The 23,613-nt window shown below is 36.7% G+C and overlaps 1 protein-coding gene across 18 annotated transcripts in view; it reads right to left on the bottom strand.

Annotated features, from left to right (window-relative positions):
* The window catches only part of EIF4G3 (eukaryotic translation initiation factor 4 gamma 3), a 316,517-nt gene that overhangs the window by 56,562 nt on the left and 236,342 nt on the right, over positions 1–23,613 (bottom strand). For 13 of the 18 annotated variants that reach the window (XM_049617900.1, XM_049617884.1, XM_049617888.1 and 10 more), the window contains 5 exons: positions 22,043–22,176; positions 20,037–20,156; positions 19,544–19,654; positions 13,858–14,028; positions 7,835–8,032 (listed from right to left, as the gene is read on the bottom strand). In XM_049617900.1, the coding sequence (XP_049473857.1) occupies positions 7,835–8,032; positions 13,858–14,028; positions 19,544–19,654; positions 20,037–20,156; positions 22,043–22,176 (734 nt within the window). The remainder of the gene's footprint in view (positions 1–7,834; positions 8,033–13,857; positions 14,029–19,543; positions 19,655–20,036; positions 20,157–22,042; positions 22,177–23,613) is intronic. The other 5 variants (XM_049617889.1, XM_049617895.1, XM_049617903.1 and 2 more) reach the window with 1 other exon arrangement.

Raw genomic sequence — 23,613 nt, 5'->3', positions numbered from 1 at the left:
TTAACATTTTGATTTTGGACAACATCGGCCCAAAGACATGCCATCTTAAAAAAATAATTGGCTAAGGGGTGCCTGGGTGGCTCAGTCAGTTGAGCATCTGACTTCGGCTCAGGTAATGATATTGCAGTCTGTGAGTTTGAGCCCTGTGTCGGGCTGTGTGCTGACAGCACAGAGCCTGGAGCCTGCTTTGGATTCTGTGGCTCCCTCTCTCTCTGCCCCTCCCCAGTTCATGCTCTGTCTCTCTCTGTCAAAAATAAATAAACATTAAAAAAAATAATTGGCTAAACTCCATTTCATTCCTTACAGCATATAAAATAATATGGTGCACATTTAAGTATTTATCACCCAACTTTGTTAAATCTTAGTATTTTTCCATATTTGCTTTAGATCTTTTATTTATTTATTTTTTTAACCAAAGCCTTTTATTTTTCAGACAGAGAGAGACAGAGCATGAGCTAGGGAGGAGCAGAAGACAGAGGGAGACACAGAATCCGAAGCAGGCTCCAGGCCCTGAGCTGTCAGCACAGAGCCCGACGTGGGGCTCAAACACACGAACTGCGCGAGATCATGACCTAAGCCGAAGTTGGACGCCCAACCGGCTGAGCCACCCCGGCGCCCCTAGATCTTTCACTTTTTAAGAAACATTGGAGTAAAGCTCTAGGGCACATAGAATTTTATTATTTTGCTCTATCGCTTCTTTTTATTTTGTGTTTAACGATTTTAGTTTTAGCTCAATGAATTATGACAAAACAAACTCACATGCACACCACCAGGCATAGCACCAGGTCAAGAAAAAGAACACTGACAGTCTCCAAGAGCCCTATTTGAAGTTTTCTTCCAAAACAGTACTACCTCCCAGCCCCCATTATCCTGTAGTTTATAATAACTACTTTTCCTTGTTTTACTGCCTAAACATGCATCCCCACACATCAGAGTTTATTTTTATTACATTTTTGAATTTTAAATAAACAAATCACACACACAATATGTATTTCTTTAGGGACTGGCTTCTCTTGCTAAAGTTTATTCTTGTGAGACCAATCCATGTGTATTTAGTCACAGTTTCATGTTCACTGTGCTACTATGAACACTGTTTCAAAGTTTTTATCCATTATGAAAAACGCTACTCACATTTTTGCATATGTTGCCTAGTATATACGAAATGTACATTTATTGTTTATCAGTTGGATACATACTTAAGAATGGAAATGTTTGTTAAAGCAGAAAAATAACTTCAGCTTTTACAGCTGAGCCCTTCTTACCCCTTACATTCCCACCAGCAGTGCTTGAGTTCCTGGTGACTCACGTATTTGCCAACTCTAGAAAGATTAGCAATCTGGAGTTAATGTGTAGTTTTAGATCTAGTTGGATAATGTCATTATGTTTGTTGGTATCATCTGAATGGCTTTTGGTGAAATGTAGATTTCAGTCTATTGTCCATTTAAAAAAGTTATTCTCTTAATAATTTCTATTAGCTTGGGGAAAAATCTAATATAGACCCTTTACTGGATTTTTGTAATTATCTTTTCCTAATAAGTGATCTATATTTTTATTCCCTTAATGATATCTTTTGAAGGAAACATGTTAATTTTAATGTAGTCCAATTTACCAGTCTTTTCTTTTGTACACAGTGACATTTGTGTCCGAAGAAACCTACAAATTATTCTTTTTAATATCTACCCCCCACCCTGGTTAATTTTTATCTTTTGTTGTAAGTAGCTTTACAATAACCAGTCTAAATGTTTTCCTTCCTTCTTACCTTTTATTTATTTTTAAATTCATGCTTGAGGTTTAGAGTAAATCACTTCAATCTGTGGCTTTAATATCTCAGCACTTGTAAAAAATTTCTCAGCCATTTTCTTCAACTATTGCTTTTTTCCCACTCTATCCTCTCTCCCCTTGGGACTCGAAGTAATGCAAAGTTTGAGCTTCTTGAATTTTCTCCATTGTTTACCTTCCCTTCTGTATTTTTCTCTTTTTTTGTATTTCTGTGCTTCATTCTGGATTCTACAGACTCATCTTCTACTTCATAATTCTTTTCTTCAGCTGTATCTGATCTAGGGCTATTAAACCAATCCATTAAGTTCTGAATTTTATTATAATATATATTCAGTTCTGGCATCTCTATTTAGTTCTTTGAAACTTTCTCATTCTCTGTTGAAAATTTCAACCTGTCTTTATCACCTTGAACACAATAAGTATAGTTATGTAACATCTGTGCCTGGTAAAGCCAGTATCTGGAGGCCCTGTGGGACGTTTGTTTGTTGCTGGTTCTCATTCATGGTGCCTTTTTCCCTTGTGAGATTTATTATTTCTAACTATGTGTTGGATACCTTATTTGAAAAACTGTTCATAGAAATAACTGAAGACTAAGAAGATAGTTTCTAAAAAGGATTCATGCTTGCTTCTTCCAGGTACCTAGCAGGCACTAACACTCTGAAATCACTATAATCGAAATTCCAGGACTGAGATCATTTGATGTTGAGCTACATACAGTACTTGTGAGACCAGGTCAATTTCTGATTCAACTGTTTCAAGCATGCAGTCCTTTGGAATCCCAACCTAAAATACAGGATTTACTGGAGCCTCTTCAGCCACTCTTCTGGTGAGTGCTGGTCCCAAATTCTGTCCTCCTAGCCCAACAAGTCTATGAAAAACAAGTTTTTCAAGATGTTTAGTTGCCTCTTCTAGGGGACATTTTACTAAATGTTTCCATTTTCTTTGGATTTCTACCTTTTCTAAGACTTTAGCCTTAGTAATTCTTTTATTTTAATGTTCCATTATTTTGAGAGAGAAAGCGCACGTGCACACACACATGAGCAGGGGAAGGGGAAGGGAAAGAGGGAGAGAGAATCCCAAGCCCAGAGCCTGATGTGGGGCTCAATCCTACAAACCATGAGATCATGACCTGAACTAAAATTGAGTTGGGACACTCAACCGACTGAGCCACACAGGCGCCCCAGTCTTAGTAATTCTTTATGTCATTTAACTCTCTGATGCCTTCAAGATTTTTAAATATTTTGTTAACAAACTTTTCTAATTGTTGTCACCCATGGAACGTTGGTCTGGATCACCTAACTTATCAAAACTAGAAGCCCTAATACTTACTTCTGAATACTTTTCCTTAATCTTACTTCCTTTTCTCTCTTACCTTGAATTTGATGTTTGGTATGTCCATTTGGTATAGTTTTATTATATATGTATTTCATATGAACAAGTTTCATTTTGCATATTATAAAAAATTACTGAATGTCATACTGTTATTCAATACTATTTTTGAGGTTGACACATGCTAATACATTTAGTATTAATTCATTAATTTTAACTGCTATGTATATATATTACTATTCAAATTCACTGACCAAATAAATTGTGGTGTACTATATAATATACTGTCTTGTTTAGGCGTATTTCAGTTATTTCCTATTATTCATTGTTAAAATCAATAAAAAAAAATTATTCAAAAAGATGGCTTGTGTACATTTGGTAATTTCTCTGGGGTATATACCAAGAAGTAAATTCTTGAGGAATAGAATATGCACATCTTCAACATTACTGTGTAAATACTCACCAAAGTGAAAGTGACTGTATTTAACTCTCAACACTTTTAAATTATTTCATTTTTTAAAATTGTAACAAGTGTGACTTGTACAGAATTGTGGCTTACTTGTCATTTCCCAAATCATGAATAACACTGAATATCTTTTGTTAAGTTCATCAGCCAATGGATTTTCATTTCTATAAAATGCCCATTTTTTTTTTTAACAGGGCTATTTTATTTCTTATGTTTTTTCTCCTTAATTCTATATAATAACATTTTATCAGTTACGTGTATTCCAAATAGATCTCCCATGCTGTGGCTTTATCTTTCTATTTTACGTATGGTATCATTTGCTGCACACCAATGACTGCAAATTTTAACAGTCAAATCTGATACTATTTTCCTATTACTCACTTTGAATCCTAATCTTGCTAAAGGAATTTTTCCCCACTCAAAACTTGATGAAGATAGTCTCCTCAATTTCCTCCTAAAATATTAGTCTAATTTATTATTTAGACTTTCATTATTCATCTGATATTTAAATTTTCTATGTAGTAGGAACCAATGAGTCCATTCTCATTGCCCCTTTTTATTTCAGGCCCTCAGTATCTCAAAAGTATATCAGCTATGATATTGAAGTCAGGACAGTGGTTTACCTTTAAGAAAGAGGGAAGGATACAGTTTTATTTATTGACCAGGGTGGTAGGTACGTATGCTCACTTTGTTGAAATAACACTGAGCTGTACACTAATAATTTGTATGCTCTTTCTATAGGCGTGTTGTAATGGTGTGCTAAAGCTAGCTTGTGGTGGTTTGTAAGAGTCAGCTATTTGGTAGAAATTTTGTGAGTTAACTGTCAAACTGTCCCTGGCTTAAAATCAGCCATGAAGAAATCATATCATTAAATTTTACAAAAGTAACAAATAAGGAATTTTTCTTTTCCCAAATACCATGTATGTTATATTTCTTTTTTCCAAGTTTTTTTTTGTTATTTTTTAATTTTTAAAAATTTATTTCTTTTGGGGGGGGAGGGAGGGAGAGAGAGAGAGAGAGAGAGAGAGGGGGGGAGGGGGGGAAGGTGAGTGGAGGAGGGGAAGAGAGAGAGGGAAACACAACAGAAACAGGCTCTAGGCTCTGAGCTGTCAGCACAGAGCCCAACATGTGGCTCGAACTCAAAACTGAGATCATGACCTGAGTAGAAATTGGACGTCCAACTGATTGAGCCACCCAGGCGTCAGCGCCCCCCCGAATTTTTTTTTGAGAGAGAGAGAGAGAGAGAGAGAGAGAGAGAGAGAGAGAGACAGTGAGAGAGAGTGAGAGAGCGCAGACTCCAGGCTCTGAGCTGTCAGCAGAGCCTGACTCAGGGCTCGAACTCACAGATTGTGTGATCATGACCTAAGCCGAAATCGGACGCTTAACTGACTGAGTCACCCAGGAGCCCCTGTCTGTTACATTTCAATAAAAAATGTTTAGGGGCGCTTGGATGGTTCAGTCACTTAAACATTCAACTCTTGAGTTCAGCTCAGGTCATGGTCTCATGGTTTGCGAGTTCAAGCCCCACATCCGGCGCTCTGCTGTCAGTGCAGAGGCCACTTTGGATCCTCTGTCCCCCTCTCTCTCTGCCCCCTCCCTGCTGGTTTTACTCTCTCACAAATAAAACTTAAATAAAAAGTTAACTTAACTTAAAAAAAGTTTTAAAAAATATATCCTTTGGTTAATGATATAACTCTGGGGGAATTTATGCTAAAAAAGTAAAAGCTTCAGCATGTAATGATAAATATACTTTGGTGTTTATTGCAGCACTGCTTGTGGGTGCAAGAAAACCCCCAAAACCAAAAAACTAGAAACAACAGGGGGTAAAAGAGGAGGGAGAGAGAGAGAAAAAGGCTGGAAAACTTATGGTATACATATATTTTGAAATATTATGCAACTAGTAAAAAAGTATGAGTAAAATCTATCTTAGTGACCTAGGGATATGCACAAACATATTAAGTGGAAAAAAAGGAAACTGCAAAAAATACATATATAATTTAATAGAAACCCAAAAGTATTTTCTTTATACATAGGTCTATGTTTTTATATAGTTTTATGAACATAAATAAGATTGTGGAGGTACACGTCCATGCCATTCCCACTGACTGCCCTGGGAAGGGAAGTGTAACTGGTGGGGCTGCAAGAAAAGAGTGGTACCTTTTTCTGTGAATACTTCTATATTGCTGAACTTATTCTAAGAAGTTATTTTTTAATTTAAGATAATCCAGTAAAGTTTAACCAATATTATTTTTAAAAGAGTGAATCATAACAAAATTCACAGAAGTAGTTGGCTTATCTATAATTTCTTCCTATTTTAATCTAACTTCTATTATTGCCAGGCTTTTTCAAAGGCTGTTTTCATCAAGGATACTCTTCTATTAAAAAATCATTAACGATCCTTCACTGCCTATAGGAGTAAATCTGAAATTAGTAAAGAGCACTAAAATATGAGCCAGGAGATCTGGGATCTAGTCTTACTTCTAATGAGGGACCATGAGATGTCAAGGCAGCCACATGGAAAATGAGAGGCGCGAGATGGAGAATTAGTTTGCCTTCAGATAACTATGGTACGGCACACGTTCAAAGGCAATATGGCAAGTGATTGAATGATCCTAGACTAGGATTCTAGTGCTGCCACTTACTAGTTGTGTGACCTTAGGCATGTTATTTATCCTTTTTTAAGCCTCAGTTTCTGATTCAGTAAGGTGGGGCTACTAATATTGACCTTTTTCAGGGTTATAAGAACCATTAAAAATAATATATATAAAGCATCTACCCATAATGTAACCCAGTAGCTGCTGAACAGATGGTTTCTGTTATTATAAATCATCCTCATTCTACAGATAGCATTTCAGGACCTTTACAACCACCAATATATTTTTGAATTATTTAAGAATTACTACAGGTCAAATACTGGGCTAGGAACTTTACATACACCATCTCATTATGTTTTTTTATTATTAAACTCACACTTTAATATTAAATATTATCATTATAATAGCCTCAGATTGTGTGACTTAATCTTATTTTATGGATTAAAAACTGAGGCTAAGGTTATGTAATTTTATAAAGTTACACAGTTTGTAACAGTTCACTATAGTTTATTACAAAGTTTGCAACTTGCAGAGTAGGAAGTTAAATTTAAAATTTAAAGTCAGAACCATGAGACTCAAAGCCCGTGTCTGTGACAGCTATGCCACGTGCTGCCTCAGATGTGAGCTCTTCTGGCTCTATCCTTGCCCCCTCCCCCGCCTCAGGCCCAACTTGAACTCTCCCTGTTTTATAAGTCTGTCAGTCTACCACCAACATAGTGATTTCATTTTTGTCCTACTTAATTTTTCAGTCTAGACCATCCACCCATTCAGGCATCGACATATTGCAACATCACAGAATATGCTGTAAGTGATTTTTTTTTCCTGTTAATGCTGGGTTCTTTTTCAATATGAATTTTAAATTCCTTAAAGACAGAAGAGATAACCTTTCCAAGTCATAACAAACTTACCTACCTCTGGTAGAATGATAGAATTGTGCATTTTCATAGCAAGGCACAATGACAATGAGTTGTGAGAATTAAGAAAAAACTCAAATGGTGAAAGGAGACACGTCTGTGACACAAATAGTACCTTGGTAACAGTAACAGGCAGAGAAAACACAGATGGTACATGGTAATTTTCTGACTGCAGAACAGAGGGCAATGAGCACTAACCAGAAGCTCTTTGGTCTCCCATTCTGTCTTGCCCTAGATTTGACAGGCTGTAGATATTAAATGGCTGTGGACAATGTAAAGAGAAAGAAATCTAATAGTTGCTAAGAGATGAAATGATCAGTTTTGAACCTTTTATGACCTCAACTATCCTATCATTTTCACCAAGGCTCATATTAGAGCAACTATATTTTTTAGTTTGGAATTAACTGTGAATACAAGCGTTCACTTTCTTTCTATAAGCAAACACACCTGGAAAAGCAGGTTACTCATGACAATAATTTCACTTTACTAATTTAAACCTTATTCAATATTGCTCACAATGGATGGGACCATATCAAGCCTATTTCAGTCTAGTCTCCATATCCCCTCCAGAGGTGAGGATATATTTCAATAAAGCAAGATGCTTTTCATACATTGAGAATATTATATTAAAAAGTGCTAAAAATATATTCTCCCCTTTACGTTGCCCCAATAACACTTCTGGGAAGAATGTGTAGTGAGGGGAGAATATACCTCTTGGAGATTTCTGGTTTTACTCCTTCCTCTCTTCTTACCGTTACTAGACATCGACACATGTTTGCGTAAGCCACAGAGAAACTGGGCTCATCGATAGCCTTCTCAAAGACCAGGTCAATGACTCCCTTCAGCCGCTCCTCTGTGTCAACGGTAAGTCCTGACACTTGCTTCATCAGTTGGTTGAACATCTGTGGTGTCAATTTATTTAAGATACTTCGAACTTTTCTAAAAAGTTCCTAGAAGGGCCACAAAAAAGAAAAGAGTGTTATCGTAACTATGACAGGATGATTCTTTCTATAAGGATTAGTATTTTGTTTATAAGTTCAACTCCCCAAATTATTAACAAGGACTGTGAACTAATCAAAGAAATAATTAAATCCCATCTATTTTATTTTAATTATTAATTTTAATGTTTATTTATTTTTGAGAGGGAGAGACAGAGATAGAGAATGAGTGGGGGAGGGGCAGAGAGAGAGGGAGACAGAGAATCTGAAGCAGGCTCCAGGCCCAGAGCTGCCAGCACAGACCCCAATGCAGAACTTGAACTCATGAACCATGAGATCATGACCTGAGCCAAAGTTGGACATTTAACCAACTAAGCCACCCAGGCGCCTCTAAATCCATCCATTTTAACAAAGAGCAAACAAGTATACCACTTCTTTTTACAACAGATGAGAATTCTAGGGATTAGTCATATTCACTGGTGGGAGTACACTCAGGGCAATTTGGCAATGTGTATTAAGAGCTCTAAAACTGTGATGTATTTTTTTGAATCAACAATTACACTTTAAGAAATTTATTCATACTTAAGGATAAGTACGTAAGACTTTAGCCATAATGACTTCCTCCAGTAACTCTTTATAGCACATTAATGTGCTAAAATAGAAATCTATCTAAATTATGGCAGAGAATACTAGGCAGGAGTTTTTTAAACTCTCATAAGAGTAGAAATATAAGAGAACTTCCACCACTAGAAAAAAGCACCTATAACTCTACTTCGTGGTGAAATAATGACTGCTTTCCTTGTAAGAATGGGAATCAGGCAAGAATGTCCATTTTCACCATCCTATTCAAAGTCATACTGGAGGTCCTTGTCAGTACCCTAAAGCAAAGAAAAAGAACTACAACCCATATAGATCGTAAATGAAGAAATAAGACTCTCTTCATAAAGGAGATGATTATCTTTGTAGAAAATCATAAGGAATCTACAAAAATTGATACTAGAACTAACAAATAAGTGTAGCAACACTGCAGAATACATGTTAACATACAAATATCAATTTTACTTGTATATATTAGCAACAAACAACTAGAAATTACATATTTTAAGACTACTATTTACCATAGCACCAAAAACCATAAAATACGTGGTTAAGAATCTAACAAAATATCCATAGAAGCTGTATAATGAAAACCATAAATCACTGATGAAAGAAATCAAGGAGGACCTAAATAAAATGAGATCTGGGTCATGTTCATGTATTAGAAGATCTACTATGGTTAAGTTGTCCATTTTCTCTAAACTGATCTACAGATTTAACATAATCACAATAAAAACCCTACTAGGGCTTTGGGGTATTTTTTGGTAGAAATCAAGAAGCCGATTTGACTCTGAAAAGTCAAAGAAAAAAAAAAAAGAACAGCCTAAATGACTTTGAACAATAACAAAGTTGGGGGACTCCTACAACCTGATTTCAAAATTTACTACACAGAGTGTGGTATCGGTCAGAGGACAGACACACAGATTGGTAGAATAGAATCTAAGTCCAGAACTGGATTCACATATAACTGATTTTCAACAAAGGCGCAAAGAAAATTGAATGGACAAAGGATAATCCTTTCAACAATGGTGCTGAACAACTAGATACCCATAAGGAAAAGAAGAAGAAAAAAAAAAGAACCTAGATCCATACCTTGCATGAAACACAAAAATTAACTAAAACTGGATCACAGACCAAAATGTAAAACATAAAACCGTAAACTTTTAAAAAATAACAAAGGAGAAAAATTTTGTATTCTTGGGTTATGTAAAGATTTTTTAGGATACGACAGCAGAAGTACAACCTCTGAATACAAAAGTTGATACATTCCAACATGATCAAAGTTAAAAACTTCGGTTCTACAAGACACTATCAAGAGAATACACCAACAAAACAGACTGGGAGAAAATTCTTGCAAACCACATATTTTATAAAAGATCTGTATCCAGAATATATGAAGAACACTCAAAAGTCAATGATAAGAAACACCACCACCCACTGAAACAGGGCAAAAGATATGAACAGAAATTTTACCAAAGAAGATATAAGAATGGCAAATAAGCACAAAAAAGATGTGCTTATTCAATATTTTATTCATTTGGAAATGCAAATTGAAACAAGGAGATGCTACCACACATCCATCAGAATGGCTAGAATTTATAAAGCAGAAAATAACAAGTGCTGATGAAAAATTAAAACTCTCATGCCTTGCCAGTAGAAATGCAAACTGTTACAATAACCATCTTAGAAAACAGTTTGGCATTTTCTAATAAGGTTAAACCAATTATCTACCACACAACTTATGGATCCCATAGCTAGGATCTGACCCAGCAATTGCACTACTAGGTATTTAACCAATGGGTACAGGAGTGCTATTTCAAAGGGGCACATGCACCCCAACGTTTATAGCAGAGGTATTGACAATAGCCAAAGTATGGAGAGAGCCAAAATGTCCATCAACTGATGAAAGGATAAAAGATGTGGTGTGTGTGTGTGTGTGTGTGTGTGTGCATGTGAGTGTGTATGTATATATATATATATATGCGCACACACCCTGGAATATTATTTGATTAAAAAGAATGAATGCCTGCCATTTGCAACAATGTGGACGGAACTAGAGTATATTATGCTAAGCGACGTCAGTCAGAGAAAGACATTGTAAGATTGCACTCATATGTGAAATTTAAAGAAACAAAACATATGAATACAGGGGAAGGGAAGGAAAAATAAGACAAAAACAGAGAGGGAGACAAACCACAAGAGACTCTTAAATACAGAGAACAAACTGAGGGTTTTGGAGGAGAGGTAGGTGGGGGAATGGGCTACCTGGGTGATAGGCATTAAGGAAGGCACTTGTTGGAAAGAGCAAGGGTTTTATATGTAAGTGATGAATCACTGGGTTCTACTCCTGAAATCAATACTACATTGTATGTTAACTAACTTGAGTTTAAATAAGTTAATTAAAATAAAAAAAAAAAACAACCTTCAAATATCTTCACATATTTCAGATGATAATTTAAGCTAAAAAATAGGATTAAAGAAGGTTAGTTATTAATGTGATGCACAGCATGGTGACTGAAGTTAATACCATACTACATATTTGAAAGCTGGTAAGAGGTAGCTCTTAAAGGTTTTCATTACAAGAAAAAAGAATTTGTAACTCTGCATGATGATAGATGTTAACTGGACTAACTGTGGTGATCAATTTTGCAGTACACACAAATGTTAAGTCATTACAGTGTATAAACAGTATACATACAGTGTATAAATCAGGTACAGTTAACTGCCTTCCAGACTACTGAACTTTAGCTGCAGAGACAAGGTAACTGCAAGTGAAGTGACGGAGCAAACAGGAGGTGGAGTAGGAGCCACAGGAGGGAGTAGTTTACACACACGAGAGGTCAGAGGCAATGGTTAGGGAGCAAATGAGAATTGAGCCAGGTTATGAGGAACAAAAATAGCTAGCTGAGCGACTGTGTGTCAACTGTACTTAAATAGAAACTGAAATTAAAAAAAACAACAACAAAAAAACTACCCAAGTGAAAAGAAAGGGAAGAAGTCATTTTAGAAAGGGAAAAGGACGGAGTTATGTGTGAGGGTTTTCTTTGGGGACTAGAGAAAAACAAGGAAAGACCAGAGGACTAGTGTGCAAGTTGTAAGACAAAAGGAGGCATTCATTCATTCATTCATTCATTCATTTATTTATTTATTTATTTGAAAATGAGGTCATTAAAGACAGTTTAAAAGCTAGGGTGGAGAGCTCAAAATCAGTTCCTCAGGTAGAGGAGTCAGGCAGAAGTGGCAGGAATGTTGTAGCAAGAGAAGAGAGACAGGAGCAGTAACCTCAGGAACCACCTGAGGAACCAGTACGTGTGGTAGGAGTCTAGACGTGTCATGAGAACCCCCTCATGGAAAAGATGAAATATTACGATCTAGGAAAAATAAGGCCATTGGTATTATTCATAGTATTAGAATACAGTGGCAGGAATGAAGTCCAAGTGAAAGAGTTTTCTGGAAGTGGAGGTGACAACAAAACCACTGTTTCCATAAAAAAGGAAAGGCACAGAATTAGCAGGAGCACAGGTGAACGTGATGAGCACCTATGCAGCAGAGAAAAAGGAGAGGGAATGGAACACAGATGCTCCGGGACTTAGAAGAAAAATTCTCAAGAACAAGAGAACTGTACCCGTCCTAAAAAAGAAGTCTATTAATTCTTCACTAGATTTGCTTTAGTCACTAAGGAAAACTTAGCCAATGAATGAATGATACATCAATGCAATATTATTATTATGTTTCTGAAATAACCAACAATAGGGAGAACTCTGGGTAATTTAACTTCTCAAAGCTTCAGTGTTCTCATACGTAAAAGAAGGACAGTCTATTGCCTCCTTGGTAGCTGCTACAAGAATCGAATGAAGTAAGGTACTTGTATTAGTGCCTTAACTACTAAAACAAGACCTCATCTTCATCATCAATGATAAAGATTCAGCAGGAATTCTAATTCTTTGCAAGCTATTTAGGCATGTTATCATTAAGCACTTCTCACAGGGATTGGAAGGAGAGACGCAGAAGGTTTTTTTTTTTTAAAGCTGAGATACACTGAAAAGAAATTCAGGAAAGATTAGGTACTTGATTTCAGTGAATTTGGAGAAGGGCGTACTTACGGACAAATATTTGGGGCAATCTGTAAAAAGATGAACAAAGACAAGTAGCCAATTAAGGTTCGAGAGCATGGCTTTGTGATGAATAAGTTCATCTTGGTCTTGACTTCATATGAACAACTGCCATCGGTTAGTTTATTCATTTAACAAGTATACTGAGTAAATGCTATGTATGTGGTTCTGCGTTGGTGTTGAATCAAAATCAAGATTTATAAGGCACACTCTGACCCAGGAACATCCTACCGAGTACCCAAGTGGGCTCTAGGGAGCATGCCAACTGCTTTATAATACTTTATTTAATTGTTACAATAATCCAATGAGGTAGGTAATATTAGTATCTTCATTTTACAGTTGAGATTAAAAACCTGCCTAATAGAACTTGCATCTGTCTTCAGGGCTAAAGCTTTGATTGCTATATTAAACTATTCATGTTGAGAGGAAAGGTATTTAAGGAACGAGACACTGAAAAGTCAGCATATGACCTGTGATGCCTGGCTCTGACAGGTGCAAAATTCAAGAGGAGACTCTAGTCTTGGTGCCTAGAAGCAAAAACATCCAAAAAAGATAACAGAGCTAACTTAAGGACAGGAAATGGCATTGTATGTATAGCAAATGATGAATCAAGATGACATAATTTGACAAAAAAAAAAAATTTTGTTTGGATTAAAGGAATTCATTCAATTTACCCTAAGGAGTTCTGCAGGAAGGTATGCATAGAAAGATGCAAAGAATTCAATTTTATTCCAAAAGACTAAAACAAGATTGGTTTCTCAGTTCTAACTTATTAGAAAAGAAAGTCTGACAAGGAGACATAAAGCAATATGCTAACTAGACTAGCATAGGGTACTCACTGAGAACCTAAAAACACGTTTTTAAGAAAAGCAAACATTGATCTAAGCCTGAATAACTGAAGTCTAGGACATATAACCCCTCTAGACATAGAGTGTCTTGAAAAACAAACACAAGAGATATCTGGCACCCATTATGCTAGACCTTTTACGATAATGCTTTTAAAAGCAAAAAAAATTACAGTCTTAAAAATCTCTACATATACTAATAGGACAAAATGACAAGTTAAAGCAAATTAAAACAACAGCATTATAATTCCAAAATAATGTTAGAATGTGCTTCTAATCTCACCTGGGTTTTAATGTTTTCAGGATCCTCAGCTTGGCTGTCTCGTTTTTGGCTGGGCTTCCAGGCATTCTCTGCCTTTTTCAGGTGCACATCTTCTTTCACAGAGACTGTAATGATCTTCCTGGGCTCTCTTCTCTGGCCAGGTTGAGATCTCCGTGGTCCAACGTTCAACAACTAGGACAAGAATATTCTTTATTGTATCTACAGAGAGTACTTAAAATTTACTGCCTCTTCTGTGGTGTTCAAGTCAAGCCTGATGATCACACCAAGCACTTCCTAGATGTAAAGATGGGTATTAAGCACTCGCTTTAGATGTGATCTTTTGGGGGGGGCGGGGGGATGTGAGAGGACAACCTTAGAATACCATCAATGTACTGTTCTCCACTACTACCGTTTTTAACTCTGAAAATAAAGTGATGAAAAATTATGTCTGATACTGCTATTGTTTCTAACAAAAAAGACTACCCTTAAACTGAAGCTTTATTTTTTACTTATTGTGGGACTTTGGACTGCTGACTTGAATAATCATAAAAATTCATAGGCAGTAATCATCACAGTTACAAATCTACTTCAAAAACTAGGTTTCTAAACTTGCACAGCATGAAACGAAAATGCACTTTTATCACAAAAATTCTCTGTAGTGTAGACACTCAGCCTTACTACAGATTTTAATGGATCTCTCTAAGTTCCTGCTAGAGTCCCACCCACTGTACTCATTCTGTTAAAAACCATTTGCTGGTATGTTGTAATGGTCGTCAAGTTACAAACGGTTACTGCAAGAGATAATGGAGGAAAAGTTACACGCGGTGTATTAAAATATCCATAATACTTGTGATCTTAAATGCAAGGAAATAAGTTTTTAAGATTAAACACTTGGGTTGATACTAAGTTCTGCTACTCCCAGATCTGTTGCATACTGACAGCCTTTACTTTCTTTGATATACCATTTTCTAAATGCTGACTAAATACTGTAATTAGACTTCAAGAGGGAAGACAAAAAACTTCACACAAGACGTAGAGATCAGAATCATATCTCTTCTAGTGCCTCAATACTGCCCTTGTGAATGTATATAAAGCTTCAGAGAAGGAAGCAGAAACTTAAATTTCATGCTTTATATATACTGAAAACAAAAACAAAAACAAAAAACAGGTTCTAAGAGATACATGGTCTTAGTTAGGCCTAAGCTCATAAGCCTGAAAGCCTTTCAACAATAATTATACTTCACCATCTGCCCTAATTAGGACTAGTAGTATCAAGGATGTATCAGGATCCAAAGATAGAATTTCTGGGCAATACAAACCGATTTTGTCAAATACATCTAGCTAAGCACTCAGCATAAAAGACACAATTTCAGAATACTTAGCAAACGTTTAAAAACCTGAGGTCAGATAAATGCAGAGGTACCACACATGGTATAAGTAAAAAAGAACTGAAGAGGACCAAGCCGGAAAAGCACTAACAGGGAATGGTGGCTAAACTGGACAGTACTACCATAAAAATACTTATTTGTAACTGAAACATTGATACAGTAGCCCAGGCAAAACAATTCTGATAAGAGAATGCAGTACACCGATTATCTGATTTTTATAATTCAGGTTATATTCTAGTGTTCACTTACAGGAGTTAAATCTTTTTCAGTACTTGAATAAGTTCATATAAACAATTCTATCACGAGACACTCAAATTAATCCATGCATGTGCATGTAAGAATTTGTTAAGAACAAAGACTAATGGGTGTAATGACAGGTAATTATGTCAAAATCAGGTAAGAGCCATAGTAAGCATAATTTGGGATCTAATTTTAATTATGTTTGAACGAAGTAGGAAATTTCCATTTCCAGAAAGTACTGGAAACATCAATGAATATGCCATGAAATCTGAATCTACAAAGTAAATATGACTTATGCCAGGTGCCTTTACCAGGTCTAAGTATGTACAGATTTCAAGCGAGCTGCATAAAATATAAAGATGTGAGAAACATTACTAAATAGATAACAACATTTGAGAGGAAAAAACGTTTTGCAAAGGTAACATGAGCTGTTAGTCCCAGATAAAGAGTTGGTTTATCACCTATGTGCAAGCTCCCAAGGCAACCTTAAAAATTATTATTTGGCTCACTGGCTATAACTAAGACAGATACTGTTCACAAATATTTATCCAAGTATATTGAGTCCTCAACGGATTTATTATACTTATAAATGCTTAACACACTTGATAAATTATTCTCTAATATACTCATGTTTACACTACCTGGAAGGACTATGGTACAGCAGAAAAGAGAGGCAGATTAGAAGACAAAAGAACTGTGGACTTCTGAGTTCAACTCTGCTAATTGTAAGCAAAGTTACTGTGAGCCAGTCTCTTAACATTGTTGAACTTAGGCTTTCTCATATATTAAATGCTGGTCCTACCTACAAAGTTATTATGAAGATCAGAGACATACGGGATATAAAAGGACCTTAAAAACTAGGTAAGGTGGGGCACCTGGGTGGCTCAATCAGTCGGTTGGGTGTCCAACTTCTACTCAGGTCATTATCTCACAGCTCATGGGTTCAAGCCCCACATCGGGCTCTGTGGTGTCAGCACAGAGTCCACTTCAGCTCCTCTGCCCCTTTCTCTCTCTGCCCCTCCCCTACTCTTCTCTCTCAAAAATTAATAAACATTAAAAAACAAACAAACAGGTAAGTGATCATCAGTAACAAAAAAGAAAAAGAACTTTTTAAAAAGTGGTATCTATAATGGTATAATTACCCTTAAATACTTCATGTCCTTTGTATGTGTGTGGAAAACAATACAATTGTGAAATGTATCGCATCCTTCAGAAGATGTGCCATATATAATGAATGATTTATTTATTTACTAAACACAAACAAAACCCAGGATCCTGTATTATGAGCTAAGGAGGACATATTTAACGAAAAACGAAGCCTGTTAAAAGACAAACAATCCTGACTGGAAGAGGAACTTCCAGGTTGAAAGAGGAATTTTAAGGTACAATGTGTTCAGGGCTCAGGGTCCAAAAATATCACAACTCAAATGAAGCATCAAAATTTGGCATCGATAAACTAGTAAGCTACAGATTTTTTTTTCTGACGAATTTAAGTTTAAACTTTTTTACTGACTATCATGTATTTCTCTTAAATGTATTAAATAAGAAGTCATACCCATCTCTGCTTTAGAATTTAGTACACATCGCTCTTACCTCCTTCAGAGACTGTTAACCTCAAACTCCTCTGCTTAACTGGATTAATCAAGGAAAACAGGACCAATATTCATCCTACCCAGTTTTGAATAAAGATAGGCAAGTGTTCCTTTAAGGACGGAAGGATGATATAAACTCAGAAAACCTCTTTACCCCTAGGATTTTTATAATAGCTCAGCTAAATAAATGTGAAATTACTAGTCTACGCCCACGGCCTCTCTCTCAATACATTTCCTTTGGGGCACTTTCTGTGATGTCTACCCAGATTACTATTAAAATTAGCATCACAATTCCTAAGTAATTTGACTTTTATTTATTTATTTTAATGTTTTATTTATTTTTTGAGAGAAAGGGAATGGGCAGAAGAGGGGCGGGGGGGAAGGGGGACAGAGGATATGAAGCAGGCTCTGCACTGACAGGCTGACAGCAACGAGCCTGATGTAGGGCTCGTACTCTCAAATTGTGAGATCATGACCTGAGTGTAAGTCAGATGCTCAACTTCGTCTGAGCCATCCAGGTGCCCCTAAGTAATCTGACTTTTAAAAAACTACAGAGAGGATACTGCCTGAGTGCTTCTAATGGATAAGTACGTTACTATCCATAAAAAGACCTTTATGTTGGAAGATTTTATGTAACTGCATATGACATGTTAAAACAATTGCTATGCATTCAACATATTTTATAACCCCTCTTTTGCAGGAAAGTTCATACTAGGAGTCATAGTTACTTCAGCCACACCATGAACCATACCTAGTAGATCGCAAGATCTTTGGGTGGTAATCATTTATAAGTCAATTGGGAAGCTGGGAAAAATGATTAGAGGAAGTTCCGAACCAAAAACTATGAACAGCAGGGCTGCTGCTTTTTCCCAAACAGCATCATTAACTGTTCCTTTATATGTTAGACATCTACATCCTATGAAACTCCCATCTGAATCTACAACAACATACTAAGGGAAGCAGCACAAATTAAGCAAAGAATGTTTGTTAGCTATGGGAGATGCTGGAAAAGTAATTACTTGCATTAAGGCTTAACATATCAGTATTACTCTGATGGGTCTCAATTTTGCTTAAAAATTAGCTTGTGGCACATGACAGAGCTATTTAAAGAAAGTGAAATAACTAAAACTGACTTTTTTGGAGACATTACAAATTCTTGATAATGGCTCATTTCCAATCACATTACTTTGAATGCACCAAATAACTCATTTATATGATACAAGTAAGCATGTAGATTAGTGGGCAAACATACATTGTGATAGTTTCAAAATTCATTTTCTAATTTCAGTATTTTAAAAGAAATGGAGCTTATTCTCAATTCACAGTATTTCCTTTTAGCTATACCTAATTCTATAGCGAGCTGGTGATAAAAAGGGACAGCACACGCTGCAAGAGGAGGCGCAACAAATCATACCTTCTGTGAAGGACATGCGAACAACACAGAGCAGTATGATAAGGACAGATGCTGTTAACCAGAGAGAAATCAAAACAGCACCGACGTTATTTCCAATGTGTGGCAAAACGAAGATATAAATCAAAACCGAAACTAAAACACAAATAAACGCTAACAGAAACACAACTTTAAATCACCAAAAACGGAAATGCTGAAAAATAAAGCATCAAATGGTTTCTAGAAAGCTGCTTTCTAAGACTTTCTGGTGAAAGACTTTCTGGTGAAAGACTTTCACTCTTTAGAAAAAAATTTTAATTTAGTATTTACAGAAAATAAAGATTCAATTTCAATCCTGTGTGAGAACAGAATATCACACACAGAGATACCTTTAAGATGTTGATGCTCACTAAAGAATATGCTTCAAATTACGGATATTTTCTGTAGGTTTTGCAAAGCCTCCAACACATTGTAGGCACTGAGGTATTTTCAATTAGTGTCTGGCTGCAGGCAAACAACAAATAATTCAAATCTCTACCAAGTGGCAGTAGTTTCTGATGATACAGTCTTATTTCGAAACAGGTTTCAAAAGTTGCCATTCCAGAAATAAAAAGGTGATGGGGAAATAAAAAGTGTCACCTTAAATAAAAATATTTTTACAAACATAAAATAAAGTTGTCTTAACAAGGTGATCTGCAAGTGAATATCAAACCCCCAGCTCCTCCCCAAGTTTCAATGAAGCGCTCTCAATACCATTCCAACGTGGGGGAAAAAAAGGTATTCACATCATTGGCAACTTTCCCCCATGCTTTCTGCAAGTCTACAAAGCATGGAGTAGGCACAGCCTGCCGCATCCTGCACAGGGCAGTGCCCCAGCATAACTCCACTGGTGATGTCACTTCTACCGCTGAAGAGCCTGCTACTGGGGGTGTAAAGGCAACCTGCAGTTTACGAATACTGCACTCTTTTGTACGTGTCATTTGTTCATATTTTGACTTCACAACCTACAGTAAGTGAGAAGAACAAAACAGAAAATATCGTAACACCAGAGACTCTTGTTAAAAAAAAAAAAGAAAAAAAAAAAAGATTCAGCGCACCCCAAGAGGCAGGCTCTTCAGGGGTGGGTGCGACATCGCCAGTGGAGCGCAAGCTGGGGCTTTGCTCTGTTCCAGAATTGGCGATCCATGCCTGCTCTGCGCTTTGCAAATCTGTAGAAACAAAGACAAAGAGATGACCATTAGCTGAATGTCATCAGAGATCTCAACTGTATCAGGGCACCTCAAAACAAAACAGAAATCCTATTTAAGTTCGGCTCTATTTTTAATCCATCTGCAGTTCATTTCAATGGAAAAACATATGAAAAAAAAATCGAGACCAAATTAATGCAGACCAACTTCTCTCAAGTAAAAATGACTCAAATGTATTCTTTATTTGCTTTAATGTTAGTATGGAAAAAAGGAGAGTCTTCACCTCTTCCACTTCTTGGTTAGAAGAATCAATGAAAAAAAGCCGTTCTCTTGCTGTGAGACAAGATGTCATGAAGTCTATGACAGTTTGTAACTAACTGGGTTGTAGGAAACTTGCACTTACAGGTACACCTCTTCCACCAGGGGTTTGCCTTCCAAAATCTGCAAAGGCTGGAGTAAAATCTGGTCCTCGAGGCAAAATCCGAGGATCCAGAGTTCGCATTGGCAATTTGGGTTGGTTGATCTGCACGAAGAAGCAAAGGAAAGCTTAACACAAGTTCCAAAGCGTTCAGTGCCAAAAAGGCAAAAACCTAGACAGAAAAGATGGATCAGCTAAAATGATAAGCACTGGCTTTCTGAGCGAGCGAAGTCCTATGTGAACCATGGTCCCTCCTCCAGACTAGCCTTAGAGCCCTTAGGTCAGCAATCGCTTTCTGGTGCCCTGGGACTGATTAGGCCTAAAAATTCCCGAGGGGAGGCTAAACACAATCAGTAGACTGGCTTACCAGACACTCAGGACCAGCACAATGGCACAAGAAGAGCTATGAGAACCAATGAACTAGGAGCAAATTTGGGGATTTTTTTCCAGGATATTCACCAGGACATCATAGCAACTTATCTAGAGGAATCCTGCCATAGCTCATTTTGATTTTCTTGCTGTTGCCTTACAGTTAGTAAAGTATGTATTTTGAGTGACAGTAAGTCTCTAAAGGAGATATTTTTCATGTGTGAACACCATTTAAAATCTCACTTGGTTTGCCTTATTAATTGGAGGTATAGACATATAATGTGACTACAGACTAAAAAAGCTAAGTAGCTCAGGGAGAAATCAACTAATAAACGGATGCAGTCAGAAAACTATTAGGAAGACAAGAAGAGATATTTCCTAGAGGATAATCTAATTTAAGTGTATATAAAACCTCCCCTTGTAAAGTAGTCTCAAATGAGCGCTACCAAATAAGTACCTAAGAGAGATTTAGATACCAAGAGAAATAAGAAAACCTATTGCTTTAAAAGAGGAAACTAATACAAATATGGTCTGGATAAGCAGCTGCTGGGAATCTCAAAAAGAGGGAGATCTCCTTCTGTAAGATAGTTACCATCTACACGTCACTAAAGATTAATAGTTTCTTTTTAAAACAAAAGTATTTTATTTTTTTTTAATTTTTTATTAAAAAAAATTTTTTTTTTACATTTATTTATTTTTGAGAAACAGAGTGAGACAAAGTGTGAGCAGGGGAGGGGCAGAGAGAGGACACACAGAATCTGAAGCAGGCTCCAGGCTCTGAGCAAGCGGTCAGCACAGAGCCTGATGCGGGGCTCGAACCCACAGACTGTGAGATCATGACCTGAGCCGAAGTCGGACGCTCAACCGACTGAGCTACCCAGGCGCCCCAAAACAAAAGTATTTTAAGCTTGGTCACCAGCACTGGTCACCAGCACTGGTTCATCATTGACATATATATATACACACACACACACACACACACACACACAGACACACACACACACACACACGTGTGTCTGTGTGTGTGTGTCTGTGTGTGTGTGTGTGTGTGTGTGTGTGTAGTTACTTGGGCAGATACACATCTGGCTCTACTCTTTTTAATTTAATAAAGACAAAATAAACACTGTACTAATTTCCTGTATGCACCATTAGGATCAGATGTTAAAAGAAAGGGTGCCTATTTATTTGCCAAAAGTGAAGATGAATCACTGTAAGTATGTATTAGGGAAATTCTGAGATACAATCTGACCTGTCCTCAATGCCATTCTAATTCTATACTGAAATTTTAGAATAGTGAAGAAAGAGCTCCATATCACTTTAGCCATAGTAGCCCAACAGACAAACGTTTTTCACCATATCACTAGGCAACAACTGGAATAAGCAGACAATCAATTTTAAAACTTCACCACTCAAATATGGGCCAAACCCCAAGGTTACAGCAATCTATAGTAAACCTCAAATCCAACAGCACTATGTAGGAAAACTATAATACATGAACATATATTAGAATTCAAATACATTCAGTCTAACAATTCCTAAAAATTGCTCATACTTCATATATTTGTACTGATAAAACCAGTTCCCACCAGAAAGACATAGCTTTCTCTGAGTATGTTGCTTACTTTGTCCAGAACCACGTCACTGATGGGAGGCAGGCCCTCTGGTTTCTGTATACAGGCTGGCATGAACTGAAAGTCCAGCAAAAACTCCCTGTCATACTGCTTCTTGCCCTCAGTATCAGCAGGCTTCCAGGAATCTAGAAAAAGGGATGTAGGCAGACAAGTGTCTATAGGGTCATTATATGTATAACCAGTAAGAGTACAAATTAGATTACAGTACTGACTTTACTTTGTCACAGACAAACACAAAGCAAACACTGAGCTACAGTCACAAAATGTCATGTAAAAATTTCAAACTGCCATTTGTTCCTTTATCCCTTCTGGATACCTTTGGATAGTAAACTGATTATTACAGAAACCACTTAATATAAACTACCAAGCCCTTCGGTATCTCAGAAACAAGGAATCTAATAATACCCTTTGGTTTCATATAAAAGGATTCCTTGGTTGTTCACTTGGAAATATTTTGGGGGGAAAAGGCAAAGGACACAAAACAAACACAAATAACTTATTTAAGATTCTGAAACGGCTAAGCAGTTAAATACGTTTTTTTCCCCCGACAATGGTTTATTCTATTTTGGAAGTATAGTTGACTTACAATATTGTATTCATCTCAGGTACACAAGACAGTGGCTCGACAATTCTATACATTACTAAAGGCTCACCACAGTAGGTGTAGTTAAGCATCCTGTCACCGTATGAAGTTAATGTAATCTTATGGACTATATTCCCTGTGCTGTACTTTTCATCCCTGTGACTTATTCATTTTGCAACTGGGAGTCTGACCTTCTTCATCTGTTCACCATTCTTGCCAACCCCTCATCAACCTCCCCTCTGGCAATCACAGGTTGTTCTCTGTATTTATCAGTCTATTTGTTTTTCTATTTGTTTGTTTTTTAGAGTCCACATATGAAGTGAAATCGTATGGTATTTGTCTTTTTCTGTCTGACTTATTTCACTATGCAAAATACCCTCCAGGACCATCCATGTTGGTGCAAATGGCAAGATTTCATTCTTTTTTTTTACAGTTGAGTAATGCTTCAGAGTGTGTGTATACACACATGCATGCACATACTCATGTATACACACACATCTTTGTCATCCATTCCTTTATCAGTGGACACACAGGTTGCTTACATATCTTGGCTATTGTAAACAATGCTGCAATAAACATGAGGGTGCATGTATCTTTTTGAATTTCTATTTTTGTTCTCCTTGGGTAAATACCCAAAAGTAGAATTACTAACTCATATGGTATTTCTATTTTTAATTTTTTGAGAAACGCCCATACTGTTTTCTATAGTAGCTACAATGGCAATGGTTTTATTCCCACCAGTAGTGCATGGGGGTTCCCTCTTCATAACCTCACCAACACTGTTACTTATTTCTTGCTTTTGATGCTAGTCATTCTGACTGGTGTGAGGTGGTATCTCATCGTGGTTTTGATTCGTAGTTCCCTGGTAATTAGTGATGTTGAGCATCTTCTCATGTGTCTATTCAAGTCCTCTGCCCATTTTTGAACTTGGATTATTTGGGGTTTGTTTTGTGGAGTTGTATGAGTTCTTTATGTATTT

The sequence above is a fragment of the Panthera uncia genome (genome assembly GCF_023721935.1).
Source record: "Panthera uncia isolate 11264 chromosome C1 unlocalized genomic scaffold, Puncia_PCG_1.0 HiC_scaffold_4, whole genome shotgun sequence".
Classification (NCBI taxonomy): Eukaryota; Metazoa; Chordata; class Mammalia; order Carnivora; family Felidae; genus Panthera; species Panthera uncia.
Note: the sequence above shows the minus strand (reverse complement) of the source record. Positions and strands in the feature narration are given on the sequence as shown.